The sequence below is a fragment of the Spinacia oleracea genome, chromosome 5 (genome assembly GCF_020520425.1).
Source record: "Spinacia oleracea cultivar Varoflay chromosome 5, BTI_SOV_V1, whole genome shotgun sequence".
Classification (NCBI taxonomy): domain Eukaryota; kingdom Viridiplantae; phylum Streptophyta; class Magnoliopsida; order Caryophyllales; family Amaranthaceae; genus Spinacia; species Spinacia oleracea.
Window position 1 is genome coordinate 32,550,849 of NC_079491.1, and position 26,583 is coordinate 32,577,431.

Consider the following 26,583-nt stretch of genomic DNA (forward strand, 5'->3'; position numbering starts at 1 on the left):
TGAAATGAGACTGTGCCATGTCACGCACACACATGCAATTCCCAATTTTATTATCACAATAAATGTTAGTATCAATGTTCGGACGCATGACCTCTCATTCATAACGTAAAGTTTTAACCATTTTTACAATGATATAACATACGACTCTAAAGTAATGGAAAAAGACAAAAGTCATTCTTATAAATATTTAAACTTTAATGCCCAATATATATTTGAATAATAACCTATTACAGAATATAATTTTATTTTACTTAATACGGAGTATTTCTTAATTACTCAGACTATACGTGAAAATAGTTAATTGTTGCACTGCTTCTTTAGCTAACCAATTGTGTATTTTTTTTCATTTTTTTTTGTTATTCAATTTGTAATAATTGATACATTAAGAAATTTCTTATGTTTATAAGTGAATTCGAAAAAAATAAAATTCTATACGAAGCACCAATCAAGTAAACTACTACTCCCTTCGTATTTTAAAAAGAGATACACTTTTCTTAAATGGCCGTATTTTAAAAAGAGATACACTTTCCTTTTTTGTGATGTTTTAATTGGTCTCCACTTCCAATTATATTAATAATTCTCTCTTTCTTGTGGTCCCTACCCTTACTCACATCATCCTTTTTCTATATAAATAATTCACCCACTACCTCACTCTCATCTTATTTTAATAAATTTAACTCACTGTCCTAAAACTACGTGTCGATCAAAGTGTATCTCTTTTTAAAATACGGAGGGAGTAGAAAAATTAAATTTTTATACCGAGTACCAATCAAGTAAAACTAAACTAATCTTAATAAAAAACACCATACAACATCTACAAAAGAAAATTGAATCTAAAAAAAGTTGGTACTAATTATAAATTTGTTAATTAATATTTATGTATACTGGTTGAACCGTCGCGTGCTACGCACGCGTCATTCAACTTGAATATAAAGTAAAATTTTCTTAATTGTGAAGTAATAAAATATTTTTGTAATCTAAATTATTTTGTCCTATGACTTCCAATTCAAAGTTACTTTCATTGTTCTTAATTTATTGCACCAGTTTGGGTTTTACACGTTTTGCACGTTATACTTTGACCATCTATTATGATTTTTACACACAAAAAAATATATAATTGCGTGAATTTTTTCTTAATTTTGTTTAGTTTCAATATATACTTTTAAAATGATATTCTCTCCGTCCCACATTATCTGTTACACTTTCTTTTTTCGTACGTCCCGGATTACTTGTTACACTTCTAAATTTAGAATGGTCCTACAATTATTATATTGTCTATCTCTTCCCACTAAAAAAAGTTTCACTACAAGAAAGCGCGTGATTACCAACCGATTTTACCGACCGCCTAAAAAGGAGTCAGTAAAAATAAATTTATCAACCGATAATGAAGCAGTCGCTAAATTTACCGACCGACTGAAAAGCGGTTGGTAAATTTAAAATTTACCAACCGCCTTCGAAACGGTCGAAATATTAGCGACTGCTTTACCCCTATTATGACTAATGCGCAGTCGGTAAATATCCGACTATTATCAAAATTAATTTTAAATTTTACTAACCGCTTATTTAATATCTCCGACCAATAAGCGGTTGCTAAATAAATAAATAAAAAAAAAAGTAACTTATTCAATTACTGACCAACTATCTTTCACATTTCGAAAAAAGCAAAAAACAAATTTGGTTGGGCTCTCAACCTTACGTCGCAGCCCACGACGGAGCCGACGAGATTATCGTCAGCCGAACTAGGGTAAAACGTCGCCACCCAGCCGAGCACGCCACCCTGCCCGTCGCCGCCACCCAGCCGAACTACGTCGCAGCCCACGAAGCTTTATAATACACACCGCCCACCCGCGCAGAACTCCACCCGCCGGACCGGATTCCGTCGACGATTACTCAGCCGAATTCCGTCGACCCATTTCCCACCCCAGGTAAGGTTTGTTCTTAGTTTTTCATAACATAATGCTTCAATTTTTCAAACCCTAACTTTGTTGTTTGTATCAAATGAAAGAATTACAGTTTTTCATTTCTAAATAATCCTCCAATCTAGGTAAATTTGTTTGGTTTATTGCAAGATTTAATTTTGGTGACTATCTTTCATTAAATTGAGCGATTTTCGGGTTTAATTGCTTGGTCTATTGCAAGATAGCATTTTGATGTCTATTGCGATTTTCGGGTTGAATATTCATCGAAACAGTGGATTGCTCTTTTGATTATCTTAGTCTGGTTCATGTTATTTTTACCTTGACGATAATTCTTTTGAAAATGCAACAATTTTTTGTTTTCTTCTATTTAGAGTTCGACCCAACTCAAATGACTAAATGAGATTAGTGGAACTTGAGTTGAGATTAGTGGAATACTAATAAGGTGTAAATTGTGGGATTAGTTATTGTAATTAAGAAAGTGCTCCAATAAAATTAATGACAGTATTATTTTAGGAGTATGTGAGTGATTCCTAGCTGTAATGGTGTCAAGTAGTTGAGATACAGACAATTATAATGGACCATCCGAGTCACTCACAACTCACATAATAAATGACAGAACTTAGCGAGCACAGTTATCATTCACTTATATCCATCACAAATTAAGCATAGTCTCTGCAATATGACTGGAAATGTAGTTGTTGATCAGCAGATCGATCACTAATTAATAACTCATCCAACTATTCTTCATTTTTAACTTCAATTGAATTAGTGTAGTATTAGTTTCACTTTCAACCTTAATTTTCTTTTGAGTAGGTAAGAAGGTTCAACACATAAACTAATAATGAGGAATCATATCAAAACTTATATAATGTTTATTGTAAATGCATTTTATTATTTATATTTGATTTTTATCCTTATTGGCTTGTGTTTAAGTAATTATTGATCTTTATATAAATTATAAGTAAATTATTGAACTTTATATAATTTATAAGTGCGTTTGAATAAATTATTGATCTTTATATCATTAATAAATTATTTAACTTTATATCATTAATAAGTATTGATTTTTATATAATTAATAAAATCAATTATTTGATTGTTTATTTAGAAAACTTCGAGCGGTAGTTAGACTATATAGTAGGTTTAGTAACATGATTAGTGTGAGATGTGTAGAGATTGGTTAGTAACATGTTTTTTGTGAGATGTGTAGAATTTGGTATCATGAAAAGAAGAGAGCGTAGTTGGATGTATGATAGACTCGACGGGCGCAATCTTAAGCCCGACTTTCTCAAGGGGGTTGGAGAGTTCATTGAGTTTTGCAAAGAGCATCCAACATGCAATGATGGTGACAAAATAAGATGCCCGTGCCCCTTGTGTGATAACAGGCGTTTTCATGATACTGAAACAGTTAGAGTACATTTGTACAAGAAGGGCTTTGTTCGTAATTACTATCAATGGATATGTCAAGGGGAAAGCTTAGTAGAGTCCTCGCGTGTTCAGCCAAATCAATATCGGGATATGGTTATTGATGCTCTTGGAAATAATCAAGAGCATTTGGTGAATGAAGAGGGTAATTCAGTTGAAGAAGAACCAAATGATGAAGCTAAGAAGTTTATAGACCTTCTAAAGGCAGCTGGAGATCCATTATATGAAGGGAGCAAACTCTCTGTGTTGGAGATGGCATCAAGAATTGCAAGTTTGAAATGTGAATTCAACTTACAACACAGGTGTGTGGATGGGTTTGCATCTTTGATGAATGATGCGATTCCAAATAACAACCAAATGGGTAGAACTTTCAATAGCACAAAGAAGGTTCTTGAGGGCTTGGAACTTCCTCATGAGAGGATCCACACATGCCCTAAAGGTTGTTTGCTCTTCTGGAAAGGCGATGCACAGTTAGATAAATGTAGAGTATGCGGAAGTGATCGGTATAAGAAGACTGCAAAGGGTAAGCTTATTCCAGCAAAAGTTCTAATCTATTTTCCAATCACACCGAGGTTGCAAAGGTTGTATGCTACCAAGAACATTTCGGAGGATATGACTTGGCATGCCAAGAATCCCCGAGTTCAAAACACCTTCGCACATCCTAGTGATAGTCAAGCGTGGAAGCACTTGGATACAACCTTTCCTAATTTCGCATCAGAGCCACGAAATGTCAGGCTTGGTTTGTGCACGGATGGATTTGCCCCCCATGGTAAATTTGGATCCCAATATTCATGTTGGCCAGTTATTCTTACACCATACAACTTGCCTCCATCGATGTGTATGAAAAGACCATTCATGTTCCTTTCTTTGCTCGTTCCCGGTCCTAAAAATCCTAAAGGAAACTTGGATGTGTACATGCAACCACTCATTGAAGAGTTGAAATAGTTATGGGAGGTTGGGGCTATGACTTATGACATCTCAAGCAAGCAGAATTTCAACCTCCGCGCAGCCCTTTTGTGGACTATTAGTGATTTTCCTGCATATGGAATGCTATCTGGATGGTCCACGGCCGGAAAGAAGGCTTGCCCTTATTGTATGGATAAAAGCAAGGCATTTTGGCTTGAACATGGAGGTAAAGTTTCATGGTTTGATTGCCATCGACAATTCCTTCCACATGATCACCCTTTTCGAAAGAATAAAACAGCTTTCTGCAAAAACAAAGTTGAAAATGGCATGGGTCCGCATATAATGTGTGGAGAAGAATTGTGGCAATGCGTGAAGGACTTGCCTAAAGCAACTGATGGTCCTGAAGCTCTTAAGAAGTTGAAGAGTGCCAAAATGGGTTGGTTCAAACAAAGTATTCTATGGGAACTCCCATATTGGAAGGATTTGCTTCTTCGTCACAACTTGGATGTCATGCACATTGAAAAGAACTTTTTTGACCAACTCATAAACACTGTGATGGATGTGAAAGGTAGCACCTCGGACACCACTAGTGCAAGGAAAGATATGGCTAAGTATTGTAAACGTCGGCAGTTAGAGCTTGGAAATGGAAATCAAACCATGCCAAAAGCACCCTTTGCACTTGACAAGGCTCAAAAGAAGGTGTTATGTGAATGGGTTCGAGACTTGAAATTCCCAGATGCTTATGCTTCAAACTTGAGCAGGTGTGTTAATCTTCAATCATGCAAGCTGTATGGAATGAAGAGCCACGATTGTCATGTCTTCATGGAGAGGTTACTTCCGGTTGCTTTGAAGGAGTTGCTTCCCTTGCATGTTTGGAAGGCAATTACAGAGATTAGTCAATTCTTCCGAGACTTATGCGCCCCCACTATCAAAGCGAGTGACATAGATCGCTTGGATAAGAATATAGCTGAGATCTTGTGCAAGCTAGAGAAGATTTTTCCACCTGCATTTTTCAACTCAATGGAACACTTGCCAGTTCATCTTCCACATGAGGCAAAGGTTGGTGGTCCCGTCCAGTACAGGTGGATGTACCCATTTGAAAGGTAATCAAAATAATACAAATTAGCGTAAATAAATTATTACTTTAAATATCTTATATGTTTACTAGTAACTATTAATCAAACTTACATAATTTATAGGTTTCTTAACCATTTGAAGCGTAAGGTTGGAAATAAGGCACGTGTAGAAGGCTCCATATGCAATGCTTACCTAATGGAGGAGATTACGAACTTTTGTTCCCACTATTTTCAACCTGAGGTTGACACCAAAGCAAGGGATCTAGGAAGAAATGTCCATTCGGTTGTTGAGAACCAACATGACGTTAATATCCCCGAGATGTTCAGGGTGGATTGTGGTCGTGCACCTACTAATGGCCGTTTGCGCTTCTTGCAAGACATGGAGTATGATCGAGCACATCTTTATGTGCTTGCAAACAGTGGCATCTTAGGTGAATATGAAAGGTAAAAAACTATAATTTAATTATTGTAAACTCTTCTAACGACGTATTTAACCTTTATTTCCTTAATTACCATAGGAAATTTGAGGAGCACATTCTCCAAACTCAACCTCACATAGTAATGGAGGATATTTGGAGTAAATGCGAAGCCCAGTTCCCTGAATGGTTTAAATCACATGTGAGATTAATTGTATTTTGCTTTTATTCATAAACAATATTACTTACACTAGTCATTGAAAGGGAAAAAAAATTACTAACTAATTCTACGAATTAGGTTCTCCGGTCTTTGAGTCCTAATGATGTGACACGGGCGCTTGCGATGGGCCCCTCTAGACAAGTAAGGACATGGAGCCGGTTCTATGCGAATGGATATAATTTTCAAACTCATGACTACGGCAAACACAAGTCAACTATGAATTATGGAGTGTGTGTACAAAGTCCTGATGAAGTTGACTACTTTGGCATTTTGGAGGAGGTGGTTGAACTTTCTTATTGTGGTAAGCTTCAAGAGTACAAGACAATCTTGTTTAAGTGCAGCTGGATGGATTCCGTGAAGGGTATGAACATTCATGAACAATACAAACTTGTTGAGGTCAATCATTCTAAGAGATACCCAAAGTATGACCCGTTTGTATTGTCTTACCAAGTTAGTCAAGTATACTTTGCACACTACCCCAGTTTGAAGAGGGATAAAGCCCAATGGTGGGCTGTGTTTAAAACTAAGGCAAGGTCTGTGATTGATGCTCCGGTTGACTTAGACTTTCTACAAGAAGATGCAAATGAGGTTTCTTCAGCTCTTTGTGCTCCAGATGAGATCCCAGATTATGAAGATCAAGATGATGATGATGATGATGACGATATTAATGATGGTGATGCTGATAGTATGAGTGATGAGGATGAGGATGATGAAGATGAGGATGAGGATGAGGATGATGGTGATGATGACATTGATGATGATGATGACGATGGTGATGATGATGATGCTGATGATTCTGATGGATACGACGATTAACTTGATATTGCTGATTTTGGTCCTATTTGGTTGTTTAATTTTAGGTTCAAGAAATATTATGTAGTTGTTTGGTAAACTTATGATTGGAGTTTGACATGTGTTGTCTTTTATGATTGAACTTTGAATTATGTTGTTGTTTATTGAACTTATCATTGAACTTTTTATTTTGGTTGTATAAATTTATGTTTGTTAGACAATCTGTAGTTGTTTGTTACTTGTTATTAGGTAATTATATATGTAGCGTAAGTTTATTAATGTTAATGCTTGGTTTGTGTTCCATTAAATAAACAGATGTCCAATCGATGAATTGTCTTTTATGATTGAAATTTGAGTTATTTAAACTTGGTTTGTGTTCTACTAAATAAACAGATGTCCAATCGAGGAGAACATTCAGCCATCCGCAGTCGTTTAGGTGCACGTGGAGGTGGTCGTGAAGGTGGTCGTGGAGGTGGCCATGGAGCTGACCATGGAGCTGGCCGTGGAGGTACTACACGGGTGACCCAACCCTCACTGGATACCTACTTTGATGATGACGAAACTCAAGGTGAATACTCTGAAGAGGTGGTACCTGATTCACAAGTAAATGAAGAAGCTGAGGATTCTGGAGTGGTTTGGATGGCACCGGGTGAACTTTGGTAAGATTTAGAGTTACATTTTAATTATTTTATCTCATGTATGAATTTTGTAAACTAACGTTACTTGTGTTATTTCCTATTCCACTATGTAAGGTTTGATCACAGTTCCATTTCGCGGGATATTACTAACGTCATCCAGAAATATTTCAAGAGTCCTTGGACGTGTTATACCAAAGTTGACAAGGATACAAAAGATCATTGGTTCACTCTGTTCAAGGTTTACACAATTTTATATCATGTAATGTATCACTTTTTATTTTTCAACTTTCTATAATTGTAACATAACAAAATATCCTTCTTTTCTTTTCTTTTGTGTAGAGGACCTATAAATGGTTGCCTGAGTTTGATCACCTTGCTGTGCGTGATTACCATGCAAATGCATATAAACGGGTTAAGTACATCCACTACCAAATAACAAGAAAGAGTAATGGAAGGAAGCCAGATTGGATGTCTGAGAAAGTGCATGCAGATATGATGAAGCACGTGGATGATGATGAATTCAAGAAAAGATCTGAGCATGCTAAGAAAAATAGAAGAGGGGGTTCATTAACCAACAATGTTGAACCATCACATTTCCAAGGTTCCATTTCCACAACTGAGGCTGCAAAGAAAATGGTAAGTTTAATAATGTAACTAAATTTCATTTAACGTTGTTACTAATTTGATTATTCACAAAAATTACTTGTATAATTAGGCAAAGGAAAGTGGAGGTGTGATGCCTACAGCTGGTGACTTGTATTTGAAGACACACACGAAGGAAGTACCGGGTAAAGGGAAAGTCCCTTGTAGTAGCAAAGCAAAGCAAATCAAGGTAACTTACTATTATTCAAACAAAGCTTATGAAACACGTTTTAAGTTTAAAATCAGCCCTTAGTTCTTTTAGTTGAAAAATGGGAGCGAAAATGCCTTATTTGGTCAATATAGGTCCTATATCGATAAAATATGACTTAAATGTGCTTACATTGATTCGAATGAGTTTTAGGAAGCTTGAATATGCTTACATTGATTCGAATGAGTTTTATAGAGCTTGAATATGCCACACAAAACATGTAAATGGTTTGAAATGACAAGTTTGGTTCCTTAGCACAAAGTTGGGCGAGAAAATGACATTTTAGGCAAAATATGACCTATAACGAACAAATAGGCCTTAGATGTGAGTAAACACATTTGAATGTGACTTAGCAAGTTCAAACAAAGCTTATGAAACACGTTTTAAGTTTAAAATCAGCCCTTAGTTCTTTTAGTTGAAAAATGGGAGCGAAAATGCCTTATTTGGTCGATATAGGTCCTATATCGACAAAATATGACTTAAATGTGCTTACATTGATTCGAATGAGTTTTATAGAGCTTGAATATGCCACACAAAACATGTAAATGGTTTGAAATGACAAGTTTGGTTCCTTAGCACAAAGTTGGGCGAGAAAATGACATTTTAGGCAAAATATGACCTATAACGAACAAATAGGCCTTAGATGTGAGTAAACACATTTGAATGTGACTTAGCAAGTTCAAACAAAGCTTATGAAACACGTTTTAAGTTTAAAATCAACCCTTAGTTCTTTTAGTTGAAAAATGGGAGCGAAAATGCCTTAGTTGGTCGATATAGGTCCTATATCGACAAAATATGACTTAAATGTGCTTACATTGATTCGAATGAGTTTTATAGAGCTTGAATATGCCATACAAAACATGTAAATGGTTTGAAATGACAAGTTTGGTTCCTTAGCACAAAGTTGGGCGAGAAAATGACATTTTAGGCAAAATATGACCTATAACGAACAAATAGGCCTTAGATGTGAGTAAACACATTTGAATGTGACTTAGCAAGTTCAAACAAAGCTTATGAAACACGTTTTAAGTTTAAAATCAACCCTTAGTTCTTTTAGTTGAAAAATGGGAGCGAAAATGCCTTATTTGGTCAATATAGGTCCTATATCGACAAAATATGACTTAAATGTGCTTACATTGATTCGAATGAGTTTTATAGAGCTTGAATATGCCACACAAAACATGTAAATGGTTTGAAATGACAAGTTTGGTTCCTTAGAACAAAGTTGGGCGAGAAAATGACATTTTAGGCAAAATATGACCTATAACGAACAAATAGGCCTTAGATGTGAGTAAACACATTTGAATGTGACTTAGCAAGTTCAAACAAAGCTTATGAAACACGTTTTAAGTTTAAAATCAACCCTTAGTTCTTTTAGTTGAAAAATGGGAGCGAAAATGCCTTATTTGGTCAATATAGGTCCTATATCGACAAAATATGACTTAAATGTGCTTACATTGATTCGAATGAGTTTTATAGAGCTTGAATATGCCACACAAAACATGTAAATGGTTTGAAATGACAAGTTTGGTTCCTTAGAACAAAGTTGGGCGAGAAAATGACATTTTAGGCAAAATATGACCTATAACGAACAAATAGGCCTTAGATGTGAGTAAACACATTTGAATGTGACTTAGCAAGTTCAAACAAAGCTTATGAAACACGTTTTAAGTTTAAAATCAACCCTTAGTTCTTTTAGTTGAAAAATGGGAGCGAAAATGCCTTATTTGGTCGATATAGGTCCTATATCGACAAAATATGACTTAAATGTGCTTACATTGATTCGAATGAGTTTTATAGAGCTTGAATATGCCACACAAAACATGTAAATGGTTTGAAATGACAAGTTTGGTTCCTTAGCACAAAGTTGGGCGAGAAAATGACATTTTAGGCAAAATATGACCTATAACGAACAAATAGGCCTTAGATGTGAGTAAACACATTTGAATGTGACTTAGCAAGTTCAAACAAAGCTTATGAAACACGTTTTAAGTTTAAAATCAACCCTTAGTTCTTTTAGTTGAAAAATGGGAGCGAAAATGCCTTATTTGGTCAATATAGGTCCTATATCGACAAAATATGACTTAAATGTGCTTACATTGATTCGAATGAGTTTTATAGAGCTTGAATATGCCACACAAAACATGTAAATGGTTTGAAATGACAAGTTTGGTTCCTTAGAACAAAGTTGGGCGAGAAAATGACATTTTAGGCAAAATATGACCTATAACGAACAAATAGGCCTTAGATGTGAGTAAACACATTTGAATGTGACTTAGCAAGTTCAAACAAAGCTTATGAAACACGTTTTAAGTTTAAAATCAACCCTTAGTTCTTTTAGTTGAAAAATGGGAGCGAAAATGCCTTATTTGGTCAATATAGGTCCTATATCGACAAAATATGACTTAAATGTGCTTACATTGATTCGAATGAGTTTTATAGAGCTTGAATATGCCACACAAAACATGTAAATGGTTTGAAATGACAAGTTTGGTTCCTTAGAACAAAGTTGGGCGAGAAAATGACATTTTAGGCAAAATATGACCTATAACGAACAAATAGGCCTTAGATGTGAGTAAACACATTTGAATGTGACTTAGCAAGTTCAAACAAAGCTTATGAAACACGTTTTAAGTTTAAAATCAACCCTTAGTTCTTTTAGTTGAAAAATGGGAGCGAAAATGCCTTATTTGGTCGATATAGGTCCTATATCGACAAAATATGACTTAAATGTGCTTACATTGATTCGAATGAGTTTTATAGAGCTTGAATATGCCACACAAAACATGTAAATGGTTTGAAATGACAAGTTTGGTTCCTTAGCACAAAGTTGGGCGAGAAAATGACATTTTAGGCAAAATATGACCTATAACGAACAAATAGGCCTTAGATGTGAGTAAACACATTTGAATGTGACTTAGCAAGTTCAAACAAAGCTTATGAAACACGTTTTAAGTTTAAAATCAACCCTTAGTTCTTTTAGTTGAAAAATGGGAGCGAAAATGCCTTATTTGGTCAATATAGGTCCTATATCGACAAAATATGACTTAAATGTGCTTACATTGATTCGAATGAGTTTTATAGAGCTTGAATATGCCACACAAAACATGTAAATGGTTTGAAATGACAAGTTTGGTTCCTTAGAACAAAGTTGGGCGAGAAAATGACATTTTAGGCAAAATATGACCTATAACGAACAAATAGGCCTTAGATGTGAGTAAACACATTTGAATGTGACTTAGCAAGTTCAAACAAAGCTTATGAAACACGTTTTAAGTTTAAATGTGCTCCATTTAATATATTTTTTATGCATGGGTGATAATCATTTTAATTCTTGTAGGAAAACTATGAAAAAAATGTTGCTGAATGTGTTGAAAAAGGCATTGCTAAAGATCCCAACCAAATCTACTTTGAGACAGTAGGTGGGAGAAAGAAGGGAAAGGTCCCCGGGCTGGGTAGTGGAGCCTCTCTATACTTTGCACCATCTAGAAGGGGTGGTAGTTCTTCTAGCTCATACACCCCATCTATTTATTCTCAAATGTCATCTCGATTGGAAGAGACTCAACAACAGTTGACCCAAAAATCCATTGAGCTTGAAACAACAAAAAATCAGATGTTAAAGGCTTTGGAGGACGATCTACTTTTGAGGCAAAGGGAGAGAGAAGAAAGAGAAGCAGAGCGACTACAGCACCAAAGGGAGATGGAAAGGGAGAGACAAGAGAGAGAAAGGGAGAGACAAGAAAGAGAAGAACATGCCGCCCAGATGAAAAAGGCAATGGAGTCTTACGAGCGGATGTTCAGTCAGTGTACTGGTTTTCCTTTCTCGCAGTCGCAGGACCCTCGAGATCCAACCGGAGGCGGGACACCTTTGTGTTAGGTAGTTAGTATTCTTGTATTAGTTTGAACTAGTTACAACTTTTCGTATTAACATGTTTGAACAACATTATGTGTATTATGAATCTTTGTTGTATGACTTTGAACATGTTTAATATTATAACATCGAGCAGGTTTCATACGATTTTACAGAATTTATATAAATTCGTATATATACAGGCATATATAATATTTAAAGGTACATATTTAATATTTATACAGGCATATATAATATTTACAGGTACATATATAATATTTATACAGGTATATATGCGATTTTACAAAATTGGCTGCAAATGATATTTGCATAATTACCGACCGCAAAGGCAGTCACAAATTTAGTGACCGCCACAAAAGCAGTCACTAATTTAGTGACCGCCCCCAAGGCAGTCACTAATTTAGTGACCGCCAAAGCAGTCACTAAATTAGTGACCGCCACCAAGGCAGTCACTAATTTAGTGACCGCCACAAAAGCAGTCACTAATTTAGTGACCGCCACGAAGGCAGTCACTAAATTAGTGACCGCTACCAAAGCAGTCACTAAATTAGTGACCGCCAAGCGGTCGCTAATTTAGTGACCGTCAAGGCGGTCGCTAATTTAGCGACTGCTTTAGCGGTCACTAATTTAGTGACTGCTTTGGCGGTCACTAATTTAGTGACTGCTTAGGTGGCGGTCGCTAATCCTGTCGGTAAATTTTAGCGACCGCCTTCCAGTTGGAGTTTCCTAAATTACCGTCCAGGTGAAAACTGACCGCCTTTTTGCGACCGCTGGCGGTCGCAAAATCTTTTACCAACCGTTTTTCGCGTTTTACCAACCAATTTTAGCAGTTGGTAATTAATCAATTTCTTGTAGTGTTTGGTCATCGCTCTCTCTCTCACATTCAATTAAAAAAATATCCCACTAACTCCTATCACATCTACTTTTTCAATAAAATAATGATTGATAATCAAACAAACACTTATCACCTAAAATTTTGTGCAAAGGTAAGTGTAACGAGTAATGTGGCACGGAGGGAGTACAATTAAACATATTAATTATCAACTTTGTGCATTGACAAACGTAAAAATTTAATTATGTGATAAACAAAGAATAATGTAAATATTTTTGAGGTGGATTTTTATCAATTTTTTATCGTAATTCAAATTAAATAACCATAATATATTATTCAGACTTTGTAATTAGACAAAGTTTATAGTTTGATTTCAGTATGTACACTAATAGGATGAATATTTATATTTACACTCTTGTAATTTACGAAGTTCATAATTTGTAGCAGATTGTTAACTTTTGAGATATTTTTCCTTGAAAGTGCAAAGTTCCATTCACGATATATTGATATCTCTATTAAGAGATTAATATTTTATTTGATTACAAGTAATAAGTTAATTTTTGGCAACATTATAAACTACTTTCTCCGTTCATTTTTACTAGCTACGTTGGTCACTTTCACGCATGTCAATGTACAATTTTGATCATTAATATCTTAAATTATCTTTAGGCAAAAATTATAAAAATTGATATTTTGAACAAACACGTTGAGACGACGAATCTAACAAGATACTACATGACTATGTTTTATATTTCATATAAATCACCAACAATAATCAAAGTAAATTAAGTAAATAATGTAAAAAGTTCAAACGTTGCGAGCATTAAAATACGGATGAAGTTGTAACATGGAATTGACAACTGATCTGATATCAAGGGAACGGACATCACTCTGAGCCTACTTGCAGTGGACAATAGATTGAATAAATAAGTTTATTCACTTCCGCCAATCATTCACTTCAAGAAATGGTTGACAAGAATGATAATACAATATTATTTCAATATTTATTTGCATATTTTGTCCTTTGCATTTTCATTACGAGCTTGATCAATATTGGATTGTGAATAAATTGTAGTATAAAAACATCCACATAAAGAAGCTGTGCCCCTTGAATTGGTTCCTTTTTATTTGTCATATAAATCATATTGGGAATCTTAATTCAAGTGTCACACGCGACGAACTTCTAATAAAACTGATGGTATATTAAAATAAGAAGTTAGTTTAATAAAATATGGTTATTGATAACTTGAGATATTAATAGGTAAAGGTATGTCTTGAAAAGCCTGACTAAATAAACATGTCAATTAAAAATACACGGAAAGTGTCACAATAAAAGTTAGTTATATTAACATTAAGGGATTATCGAGTTTTAAAATGCTCATTAAACAAAACGTATGTTTTTTGTTGAAAAAAAAAGTATGTTAATCTATTGTACAACTCTTGTTAGATACTCCGTATATACTAACTCACCTGATGTAGCCATAACTAAGCTTTAAACTATATGAATTCCCCGTGTTTTAATTTGTTTGAAGAAAAAACTTATCTTTGTTTTTAATTGAACTTGAGCCTATCTTACTTGAGGAGTCATTTTTCGGAAATAATTCATTTTAAGTCAAACTAAAATTATTCATACTTATTGTAATTAATTTATTTGTCCTTAACATTTTATTATTCCCTTGACTTTAATTTATCTTTGTTAGTGTAAAAACCATATATAAACAAGGAAATTAGACAATTATGACTCTAGTTTAGAGATCACCTAGGATATAATGTTTCTAGTCGCTCATACAATTTAAAAGTCTACGCTTATACCCCATTTTTTGTGGAAGTTATTTCTTTGCACAACAAATTCATGTTAGCAAATGAAAAATAACAGTAGACATATTTATATGAAAGGAGATAATTTAATAAGTATTCAGCAACAACGTGTTCAATGCTTGTAGAAAATTCAGCCGCTTATGAATGACGTCAAACAATTGCTTACATGCACATTTTGACAGTTATAATATTGACATGTCTAATGAGAATGCAACAGACTATGTTCCTTCTATTGCTACACTTTCTGACCCACCAAGATATAGATCCTTTAATTGATACCAAATTTTCTCATTTTATTTCCTTAGATAAATTAAGATATAGTCTTGAGAGAAGATTATCTTAATTAATTTCTACTTATTTTTTTTAAATGAAATTAATAAGGAAATTAGTGGAAAATATGTCCCCTTTTCAACTTTTGAGTAGTGAAGCTAAGTTGTATACTCGTATGAAGTCCAAATCAAAACAAAATATGATACCAATTAAAAAGAAAACTCATTTTTATTTAATGTACAAAGTTTGACTTTCATGCTCCTCAACGCAAAAGTTTGATCATAAATATCTCTGGTCAATATTTAGAAATCATAAAAACCGATTCGATCCGAGAAACATCTCACATTATGTTTTCTTTAACTATCAACGTTGATAAAAGTGGAGTATGCAAAAAGTTGTAAAAAGCAAAATGTGTAGATTAAAAGAAAACCGATAGAGTATGACTTTTACTTTACTCAGCTCTACTCTTTTACTATTTATGTGGTCGAAGTTATAAAACAAGTGGTCATATATTTATACGCATGAGGAAAAATATTTTTTGTGATAACTTGTTGAATTCCTATTTATTTTTCTGAATACCGCTTTTAATGATTTTACTAACCCAAAAATTGAAGATATTAATCGTCAATACAAAAACTTATATATCATGGTCACGTGTAAAACACCACTTTTTTTCCAAATAGTTATACTTACCCAACATGACCAATTAGTTATATTCAATTGTTCTTAATTATATTTTTCAATAAAATAGTTATATTTTCTAATCAAATATGTAGTAGTTATAGTTTATAGTCAAATAGTTTTTTTTTTTTTTGAAATGGTTACTTTGGCGATCTTATAGAAGATACTACTCATTGGTCAAAGCAATACAACAACAATTGTGTTGAATGTATATGAATAGCAACCAGGAAAAAGAAGGGAGTAGGTTTTTGAAAACAGTAAGCCTTGTGTAAGACCGACTTATACTCATAAGACAATAACAATTAGCAATAAGAATGTAACTTTCTAATTATAAATATAACTATATATTTGATCATAAAGTATAGTTGTAGTCTTATAATTGTAACTTTCTAATTATAAACGTAATTGTAGTCTTATATTCATAAGACGGTCTTAACTAAAAGTTTACATTTTAAAAATATAAAATTTATTTCTCGACTTCTTGTATTTTATTTTTTGTGATATATGTTAAGCAAAAACACAACTAACCCGTCAAAAAAACAATTCCTTAGTCCCTTTATGTTTGTCATCCATTTTTATTTTTGGTCCGCCACTAAAAGATTGTCCCAAGACTAAAATGATCACGAATTGAAACCACAATATTACTTCAATATAACACAAATTCTTACTTAAAGGTGGTATATAATAAATATTGTACATCAAAGTTAAAGTTAACTTAAAATTCTTAAACTATCTATTTTTTTAGTGATACATTTTTATTTTAGTAAAAATTATTTCCTTTAAAAATCACTATCAATGTATGAAGGTAACCATTTAACTCTCTAAAATGCTTATGCATCAATATTTTTCATAATATTAAAGTTATATTAATCCCTCCGTATTTTATTAAGTGATACACTTTGATAGGAATGGAGTTTTAGGAGGGTTAGTTGCTTTTATTAAAATAAAGCCGAAGTGAGGTAGTGAGTTGTTATTTATTGTAAGAAATTTATGGTGAGTCATTTAATGTAGTAAAAACAGGATGTGAGTAAGTGTGAAGATCATAAGAGGAAGATAACTATTAACATAATTGAGAGTGGAGACCACGACATGCCAAAAATAAAAAGTATATCACTTACTAAAATACGGGCGAATAAGGAAAGTGTATCACTTAGTAAAATACGGAGGGAGTAAAAGTTACAAAAAACTGGATAAAAGTTAGGAAAATTTGGTAATATTAATCCAACCTTTGGCCGATTTTCTTTTATTAATCTCACCTACGCCATATTTTTTAATAATCTCACCTTTACTACCCAACGACTTTTATTGGGCTTAAGTGAGAGATAACCGGTGAAAAATTCAACGAAATGGTGATGAATTGATGATTATGACTGAATATATCGAGAGAGGGTACTGCAATGTAGGGACATATTACCGCCTACAACAGGTTTATGACCTGTTAGGCCCAATAAAAGTCGATGGATAGTAAAGGTGTGATTATTAAAAAATATGTCGTAGGTAGGTTTAATAAAATAAAATCGGCCAAAGGTTGGATTAATATTACCAAAAATTATTCTGATATAATGTACAATAAATTTATTGTACAGATTGTGCTTGTAAAATATTTTGTCCACATAAAATATATGTAGTCCCATCATTTTTGTCTGTTCACGATTACACACAACCAAAATTTAACAAAGCAAAAAAATTATTTGAAGGTAATCCTTTAAAGATAAAGGGAATTGAATTAGATAGTCTAAAAGATTGACTACAGAGTGTAATACGTTTTGTAAGGTTATGTTCGTAGTCTTAGGCTTGTTTCTCTCCGGCTTATGTTTGCCAAATTTAAATTATTTTACCCGAACATAAATTTAACTGTTTTTTTTACTAATTATCTTAACAAAAGAGAAGTGGGAACTTCCATTTGGCTAGCTGGAAAATTGACGTGAAGGTGACTTAGATAAGAACAAAGCATGCAAAATTGGAAAATATGGCTCTACAAATACCACTGCTGCAGTGCTGCGTTTTGATTGAGAAGCATGTACGTGGAGCTGCCTTTTGGAAAGATGGGTCTACAAAGGATACAGATGGTATTTTTGAGAAAGATGTCACTATTTCACTACCCCTTAAAACCAAACCTGCTACTCTTTTTTAAATAAGATAATAAGATAATAACGATTGTGCTAAATTCATTTTTTTTTTTTAAATAATATAAACATACGATATACGACCCGACGCATTGCTCGGAGAAATAACTAGTTTAGTTACTATATATTTAAAATCGTGAAGTAACTGTCACATGACAGTTACACACGTTACCCCAGCCAAAATTACCCCGTTACCCTGATTCACGCTAAATTAACGTGGACCAGGTTTATAATAGAGTTTATAATGTGCGATCCAAGAATAATTTTGTATGAGTTTGGATAATAAAAATATGAGTAAAATAAAAACAAAAATTCATATAGTAAAATCTGAAATTTGGGTTGAAATTAAGGGATAAACTCACTGTTATCACCCATGAAAACAGTAATATCCAAATAATTTGCAACTATACGACCGTACTTACTTTCCAATCTACATCAAGATTTATTTCTCGATATAAATATGTCGATTTTTTCATGAAATGCCCCTGAGGTTTCACGAAATTCACCAAATACACTTGCGTGTTTCAAAATACATAGTATACCCCTATTTTTTTTAAAATGCACCAAATACCCTTATTTTTAACGGAAGTTTAACTCCGTTAATATTAACTCTTAATTAACTACCTAACCCACAATTAACCTACTAAATTACTATATTGCCCCTCCCTTAATATCTCTTCTTCCACTCTCTTCTTTCATTCTCAACCCACTTTCAATTACTACTGCTCCTTTCTCTTCGATCTCCTGCACCATGTCAGCCTCTTGCTCATCCGCCCACCACTACAACTGTCACATTCTCTCCTGACCCTTCGCCGCCCCAACCACCTTCTCGTTCACCACCACCAACGGACCAGCAACTCAAGCTACCGCTCCTTTCTCTTCGATCTCCTGCGCCTAGTAACCACCACCACCAACTCACTGCCCCATTATCCGACCTCCGGCATTCCATCATCAATTAGCACCACCAAAATCCACACAAAACAACTTTTGCAAATCCAAGAACCCTAATTCCCAAATTCAATCACATACCCAAACTTAATTTTTCCTACAAAATGGATTTTGATTCAAACGACGACAATAAATAAAATTCAATCGACGAAACAAACAACCAGAACAATAACCCCCCACTGTCAAAATCAAACCTAACTAATAGAGCGATGGGTAGCTAGGGCGTAATTCATCATGATAATGAAATGTTGGGTGGAATTTTGGGTGGCCCGTTTCAATTCATCATCATTAATTGCTACCCACAACTTAATTAGCTAGGTTGATTTTAGGTTTGATTTTGACAGCATGATAATTGGCAAGTAAAGTGAATTGGGTAAAAGAATCAAAAGCACCTCACCCTAAGAAATCCCCATTTGGTAGAACTAAAACCCGTGAATTTAACAAGTGGGAAGAGTTCAGAGTAAGGAATTGAATACTCAGATGAAGAATCAACATGAGGAGTTTCTGTTGCCATTGTTGAAGGAGAGAGAAAATGTGAGTAACAACATCAAGAAATGGGTTTTCTGGGAGATGGATTTGTAACTATTTATGGGGAATACCATGACTAATGTCTGGGTTCATGATGTTTGATGATGGTGGTGGGGGAGATGTACCAAGCTGTCAGTAATGTCTAGAGGAGAGTGAAAGCAGGGAAGTGGAGAGGAAAAAGAAAGGAAGAAGGATTATTTTTTAAGGTTAGTTTGTTAATTAGGAATAAATGAGTTAATTAGGAGTAATGGATAACTAATTATATGTTAATTTAGATTGATTCGTGCTAATGACTAACGGCGTTAACGTCGGTTAGCCTTTGAGGGTATTTAGTGCATTATTTTAAAAAATAGGGGTATACTATGTATTTTGAAACACGCAGGTGTATTTGGTGAATTTCGTGAAACCTCAGGGGCATTTCATGAAAAATCCGTTTTTTTTTTTGAATGTCGAATATAATGGGAGCGAACATGTGTGACATCTATTTGCCAGTCTGCCACGAGTATATTTCCAACGAGGCAACGAGCATTGTACGGAGTACCAATCTACTCCATATATAACAATCAATGCCATCTCTGTCATGTGTAGTAATGAGTTAAGTGACATGGCATCATCACATCATGTCATATACACACATTATTGTTTGTTCTCTCCTTACAAAAAAAATATTGTTATACATCCTCGAATTCATGATCTCTCAGATGTTAATGCAAAGTTTTATCCATTACTCCAACAATATAACTTATGGCTCTAAAACTATTAAAAAATTAACAATTCATACTTATATGTGTATAAAAGTTAATGCCAAAATTTATGTTTATGTATGTATAAAATTTAATTAATGCCCAAAATTTATGTACTCCCTCCGTCCCGGAATACTCGACCCGGTTTGACCGGCACAGAGTTTAAGGGACTTGAATTGACTTATTTAATTTAATAGGTAGTAGTTGATAGTGGAGTATTATTTTAATGTAGTTAGTGGGAGGTGGGTTAAGAGGTGGGGTTGGGGGAGAGTAGGGGTTGAATTTTTAATTATTTTTTGTATGGAGTAGGGCTAAGTGGGTTAATAGGGGTGGAGTAAGAAATAATATAATATTGTTAGAATATTTCCATTTTTAGAAACAAGTCAAGTATTAAGGGACGGCCCGATAAGGAAAACAGGTAAAGTATTCCGGGACGGAGGGAGTATTTGAGTAACAATTTATGATAACAATTTTTTTCCTTCTCCGTTTTTACTCATTAAAAGCATAAAACTGTTAAATTAACAGAGAAAATAATAGGAAAAAATTTTATTGCGTTTTCTTTTAGCTAATCAAATGTGTTTTCCCCCCCTCCAAAATGTATTTCGACTCAATGTACAATTATAACTTAAAAATTTTCTAAGTTATAAGTAAAGTACTCCAAGTAGTACATAAACAAAAGTTTTACCCAAATAGGGTAAATTACTCGAAAATTAGTTCGATCTTCGATTGACCAATTTTATTCTTAAACTGTATATATACGGAGTAATAAAATTCATATATAGTATTCTCAAATTGCATATATAAAGAAATTTATAAGTGAATTTAAAATGAGTAAAAGAAACTCAAACTATATCCAATACTCCGGGGCATCCTCCGGGCCACTAACTATTAGAGTTCGGAAAACTAGCTACAACAGATGGAACGAACCCTTTGTTCAAGACTGTATCAAATAGAAATGTGAAAGAGTGTATTTATCATTATCAAAGCTTATCCATAACGATGATGGTTTCGCAAGATAAAAAATGATATAGGTCGCAATGCGACCTTTAGACCGTTTCACAATGATTACATGGCATGCTCATGTGTCATGATTTAAATTGAAAACTAAAATATTTAACTTATACTTCCTCTGTCTTTTAATACTTGCAATGTTTGTTACTTTCACGCATGTCAATGCATAACTTTGTCATTTATATCTTAAATTCTTTTTATGCAAAAACTATAAAAAGTTGATTTTTTGAAAATATACATTGACACAAATCTAACAAGATCCCACATGACTATGTTTTATCTTATATAAAAAATATCAAGAATAGTCAAAGTAGATTATATGAATAGTGCAAAAGTTTCAAACATTGCGAGTATTCAAAAGAGGAGGAAGCATAACCTATTACGTACTCCCCTTTCCATATTGGGATGTTTATTAGTCCCCTTTCCGTATTGGGATATTTGTTTTATTAGTCCATTTTAAATATTTCCATATTTGTTCAACAATTATTCACCTTTTACCCTTATATTACAATTGTAATTCCTTTTTATCCCAATTAAATAGGCAAGTGATACCTTTATTTTCTAATTTAACAACACTAAACACCCCATCTACCCATATTTTTTTTTCCCCTCTTTTATCCATATGGGTAAGATTCTTTAAAGATTCACATGCAAGGTGTCATTTTAGCAGATTGTTCAATATTCCACGAGGGACTAATAAACAAGAACGGATGGAGTATACTTGTTACAAAAAAGGTATGAAAATCATAATATTCTAAGTTGTTTTCTTCTTTATACCGACTACCTTATTTATATATTTTTATAATAAAAATAGTGCATTATTAGTAAAAATATTCTGATGACGCATATCCTACGTGGCGCCTATATGTACCAATTAAACTCCGACATGTAAGATTGCGATAGCTAAATGTTGTCGCAACTTTCGACCTTTATCATCACCCTTGCAGGATTAGAATATTTCGTATGATCCAAATTATTTTATAATTTTTTAGTTTTGATATCTATTTTAGATGTATGATATTTTATTAATGAACTACTCCCTCTGTTCCTTAATGTTGGTTACGTTTGGGAAATGGGGTGGTTTTTAAGAAAATTGAAATCTTAGTTTGTATTGGGATTTGAGTAATGATTGAGTGTAAGAAATTATATATTTAAAGAATAAAGTAAGAAGAGTGAAAGTATTAAAGAAATAGGAAAAGGGTGGATGGGAGGGGTATGGGGAAGGTAAATGAATTTAATATTAATAGTTAGAAAATTTAGGAAGGAATTTGAAAGGAATCTTTGGTATTTTTGGTACTCCCTCCGTCCCTTAATACTCGACTTGTTTTGATCGGACACGCTTGTCAATGCACAACTTTGACCACCAATTTCGTTAACTATATATTATAAAAATTTGTAAAAACTTTAATATTTTGAAAATATATATTAAGATGAAGAAAACAATATATTATATACTAACATTTGTTTTCATAAACTATAAATAAAATAGGGTCAAAGTGAATTATGTGAATAGTGCAAAAAGTCAAAACAGGTCGAGTATTTAGGGACAGAGGGAGTAAATAAGAAAGGATATAAGGGTGTTTTGGAAAAAAAGTGTCCAAAAATAGAAACGTAACGAACAAAAAGGAACACCTAAAAAGGAAACGTAACTAACATAAGGGAACGGAGGAGTAATAAATAGTACAATATTATATTTCCCCATCAATATTATTTTAACATTATCACCTAAAATAGTAGTCGTAAATTCGTATTAATTTGTGGACAGCTATCAGTTCGTTTCTAGTTGGATGCCTAGCTCTATGAAGAGTTATTTCTTCAGCTAAGCTTTTGTACGTGTATGATATTTTATTATTAAGTACTTGGGCCAACATGTACAGTAGATATAACACGGTTTGAATCTCCTATAAAAAGGATGGGATCACCTAATTTCATACATATATTTCATAAAGCTAATAAGAAATATATAATTAATATCCTTAATTTTCGAAAAATGGGAGGTTTAAAACGTAAGCTAGAAGGTGAGATAGAGATAAGAGTTGCTGGAGGTGATGCCTTCCATGACATATTCCAAGAGAAGCCTCATCACATCGCCAACATCCATCCTGAGTTAGTGCATGACTGTGAGTTGCATGATGGTGCTTTTGGTAAACCTGGCTCCAAAATTTGCTGGAAATATAAGCTAGGTAACTAATTAATGTTCCAAACCACTTTTTATTTATCTCATATGAGATCTTGTCAAATTAAAGATATTAATAATAACTGTCAAAAAAATACAATGACAAACATGATGAAGAAGTAAAATATATAGGCCATGTTTGGTTAGGACTTAGGAGTTGTTAGTTGTTAGCTGATAGCTGGTTTGACTAGCTGTTAACGGTTAGCTGTTTGCATTAGATGTTTTGACTAGCTGGTTACATCAGCTGTTTGTGTAAAAGTGTTTGGTAAATTAGCTGATAGATGTTAGCTGTTTAATATGTAAAATGACAATTAAGGACATATATTGTTTGAATGAATATTGAATAACGTTATTGTTATAATAATGATATATATGTTGACATGTTGTAGATGGAAAGAGTCAATCTGGAAAGCAAATACTTGATGTGGTAGACGAGAAGAACAAAATAATAAAATTCAGAATGTTGGAAGGAGATTTGATGGAGGATTATAACACCTTTGTTCTAACATATCAAGTGATACCTAAAGGTGAGCATAAAAGCCTGGTAACTTGGACATTTGAATACGAGAAGAAGCATCCTGGCGTTCCTGAGCCTTCTTCTTTGATGGACGAATTGCTCCGACTGGCCGAAAAAATTGATGATCATCACCACGCCGGCCAACCCAAATAGACTAATTAATTAAGTACTAAGCCATCTGTTATCATCGATCTTATGCTTTGTTTTTTACTACATAATATGATCGTATGTGTTTATTACTGCAAAATAAGGCATGTTTGCTGTTTGCACATGCCCCATAAGCATCTATGTATGTGAAACAATCGACTGGATCAACATGGTCTATGTATCATGTATGTTGGATTGTTGGGGTGCTATATATGTATAATGTATTTTTTTTGGGTTCTACTACGAGGAGTTCCCACCGCCTTCGGCGAGTGGACTAATCTCCCGTGGATGTATAATGTATTATATATATCATAATATATTTTTGTTGATTTAATGCTTTCTTAAAGAATAATGTACATTATTGTGCCTTTTTCTTGGTTTTTTTTTTTTTTTTTTTTTTTTACCGACACTAGCATTAGCTAAAATAGTCCGTATTTATTATGCAAAATGACGTTTTCACCCTATCACCTCACCTCCTAAACCCCCTCCCCGCCCTCTCTAAATTTGCAGCAGCCTCACAAATTGAAACTACTAATTTTTTTATTACTCCTTATTTACTTAATTATTATCGTTTAAGAGCTATTTAATTAGGCTTCTATTCGACTTATTAAGTCTGAAATGAACTTATTTTTTGGTGAAAACGTCTAGGGAAAAAATTATTTTTTCTGAGTTTATATTATCTAAACTTATCTGGACTTATTTTGTCTAAACATAAGTCAAGCGAACAGAGCCTTAATATTGACATACAATTTATACTTAATATTAATAATTAAGACAATAACAATAACGAATATTAATAATGCCAAACGAACAACTAAGAACACAAACAAGTTAACAACATTAAACAACAATTATGTGACATTTACTAACATTATTAGTAAAATAGTTATCTGACATTTACTAACATTATTAAACAATAATTATATGACATTAAACAATTATTTTCTTAACGAATATATATATATTAGTAAATAGTAATATAATTAACGAAAACTAAATAAATAACATAAAAATATTTTTTTGAAATAAAAAGAAAAAATAATTGAGCGGTACCGCACAGAATGTGCACTGCCGACACATGGTGTAACAAGCAAGATATGTATCACTGCATTGTCGACGCGCACATTCTGTGTGGTACCACTATGTTATCCAAGCATAATCCTTGCGGTACTGTGCATTAAAAACGAACGACGCGACATTAGCAAAATTCGTCGACATTGAAAATTGTCCCAGAGGCGCGACGATGTTTCTACCCTTCTCATTTTCAGGGACGGAGGTGCAGCTACGCTATTCTTCTCTTCTTTTCTGCGGTGCGGCTGTCCTCTTCATCTCTCCTACGATTTTCGGCAAGGTTGAGGGTTCTTCTCTTTTGCGGTGCGGCACTCCTCCTTATCTCTTCTGCAATTTTAGGCGAGGGTGAGTAATAGGCTACTTCTTTTCGGCGGCAGGAAGATATGAGGGGGTTTGAGAGATGGCGATAGGGTGAAAATGGGGGTGCTTTGTTTTTCTAAAGGGAAAAGTCGTAGTTTTGTATTATAAATGCGGACAATTTTAGCTAACGCGGGCGTCGAATAATTATACACTTTATTTTATCGTTATTGATGTATGTATATGTTGATGTACCTTGTGTGGAAAAACATACACGGATTATACTTCGTATGTAATAAATTTGATACTGCACAATAAGAATTTGTGGTTTACGATTGTTATAACTGATTGATAAATATTAAAAGAAGTCGATAATATAACGACCACTAAATGTAGGGTGGGTAAATATGGTTGTGGATAGGGTCAGGCCATGTTTCATGTCGAGCAGGCATGCTTTGGGCCTGAAAGGGCCAGGCTCAGGCTCAGGCCGCTTGTTATGGATAGGGTTTGGCTTTATCAAAAAAGGTGGCCTGGTCCAAGCACGACCCAAACCCACATGCCCTCAGGCTGGGCCTTCATGTCTAAGTCTAATTTCACTAAATATAACGTGTTTTGTCTTGTAAGGTCATGTCGATCGTGCTATGCTGTTTCCATATCATGCTGGTGTTAAGTTATGATACATATGACAATTCATAAATCATGCGGAAAAACCATTTAGCCAGGAATACATATTATTTACACATAATCATATAGCATAGTTTAGATGCATACTCTTTGTTGCGTGCCTTCCCTAGCTGCGCCCGAACCGAACAAGAACAAGTCTTTAGGACTCCAAGTGTCGTCCCTCCGTAGATAGTCCACAGCACGTCCGGATCCGCCTTAAGATTGACCAACTAGAATCGCCCCTAAGGTACTATAAATTTTCGGCACTTTTGAGCAAGATGTGTGACTGAATTTTTCTCTCAAAAACTCACTTTGAATACTTGAATAATCTCTGAAAATATGTGACCCTAGGCACCTATTTATAGAGTCATGGAAAGGGTTTTGGAATCCTATTAGGATACTAATTTATTTAATTATAACCCTACTAGGACTCTAATTAAATAATCATTATCTAATAGTTTTAGGATTTAATCACACTTCGAATCCTGATTGCTTCAGGATTCCCGCACAAGCATTGCACGAGCACCGTACACCCGCGCAAGCCTTGCGGCCCACGCTAGGCGCACAGCGCTCGGCCCACTGATGTGCTCTCGTGCGCGCGCCCAAGGCCTTGGCTGGGCATGGCCTTGCGCTGGGCCTGGT

General features: G+C 34.0%; 3 protein-coding genes across 4 annotated transcripts; all 3 read left to right on the forward strand.

Moving 5' to 3' along the window:
• The first annotated feature begins 2,807 nt into the window (after positions 1-2,807).
• LOC130461146 (uncharacterized) lies at positions 2,808-12,260 on the forward strand. Of its 2 annotated transcripts, none has more exons than XM_056829110.1 (2): positions 2,808-3,783; positions 11,583-12,260. In XM_056829110.1, the coding sequence occupies exons 1-2, from the start codon at positions 3,108-3,110 to the stop codon at positions 11,591-11,593; spliced, it is 687 nt and encodes a 228-aa protein (XP_056685088.1). In that variant the 5' UTR covers positions 2,808-3,107; the 3' UTR covers positions 11,594-12,260. The 2 variants fall into 2 exon arrangements, with proteins under 2 accessions (XP_056685088.1, XP_056685087.1); XM_056829109.1 differs by having other exon boundaries at positions 2,813-3,867.
• Positions 4,292-7,021, forward strand: LOC130461145 (uncharacterized). The gene is made up of 4 exons (XM_056829108.1): positions 4,292-5,353; positions 5,450-5,770; positions 5,845-5,944; positions 6,041-7,021. The coding sequence occupies exons 1-4, from the start codon at positions 4,308-4,310 to the stop codon at positions 6,776-6,778; spliced, it is 2,205 nt and encodes a 734-aa protein (XP_056685086.1). The 5' UTR covers positions 4,292-4,307; the 3' UTR covers positions 6,779-7,021.
• A 10,741-nt stretch (positions 12,261-23,001) lies between the features above and the next one.
• LOC110793872 (MLP-like protein 43) lies at positions 23,002-24,244 on the forward strand. The gene is made up of 2 exons (XM_021998804.2): positions 23,002-23,253; positions 23,636-24,244. The coding sequence occupies exons 1-2, from the start codon at positions 23,061-23,063 to the stop codon at positions 23,914-23,916; spliced, it is 474 nt and encodes a 157-aa protein (XP_021854496.1). The 5' UTR covers positions 23,002-23,060; the 3' UTR covers positions 23,917-24,244.
• Positions 24,245-26,583: the final 2,339 nt, after the last annotated feature.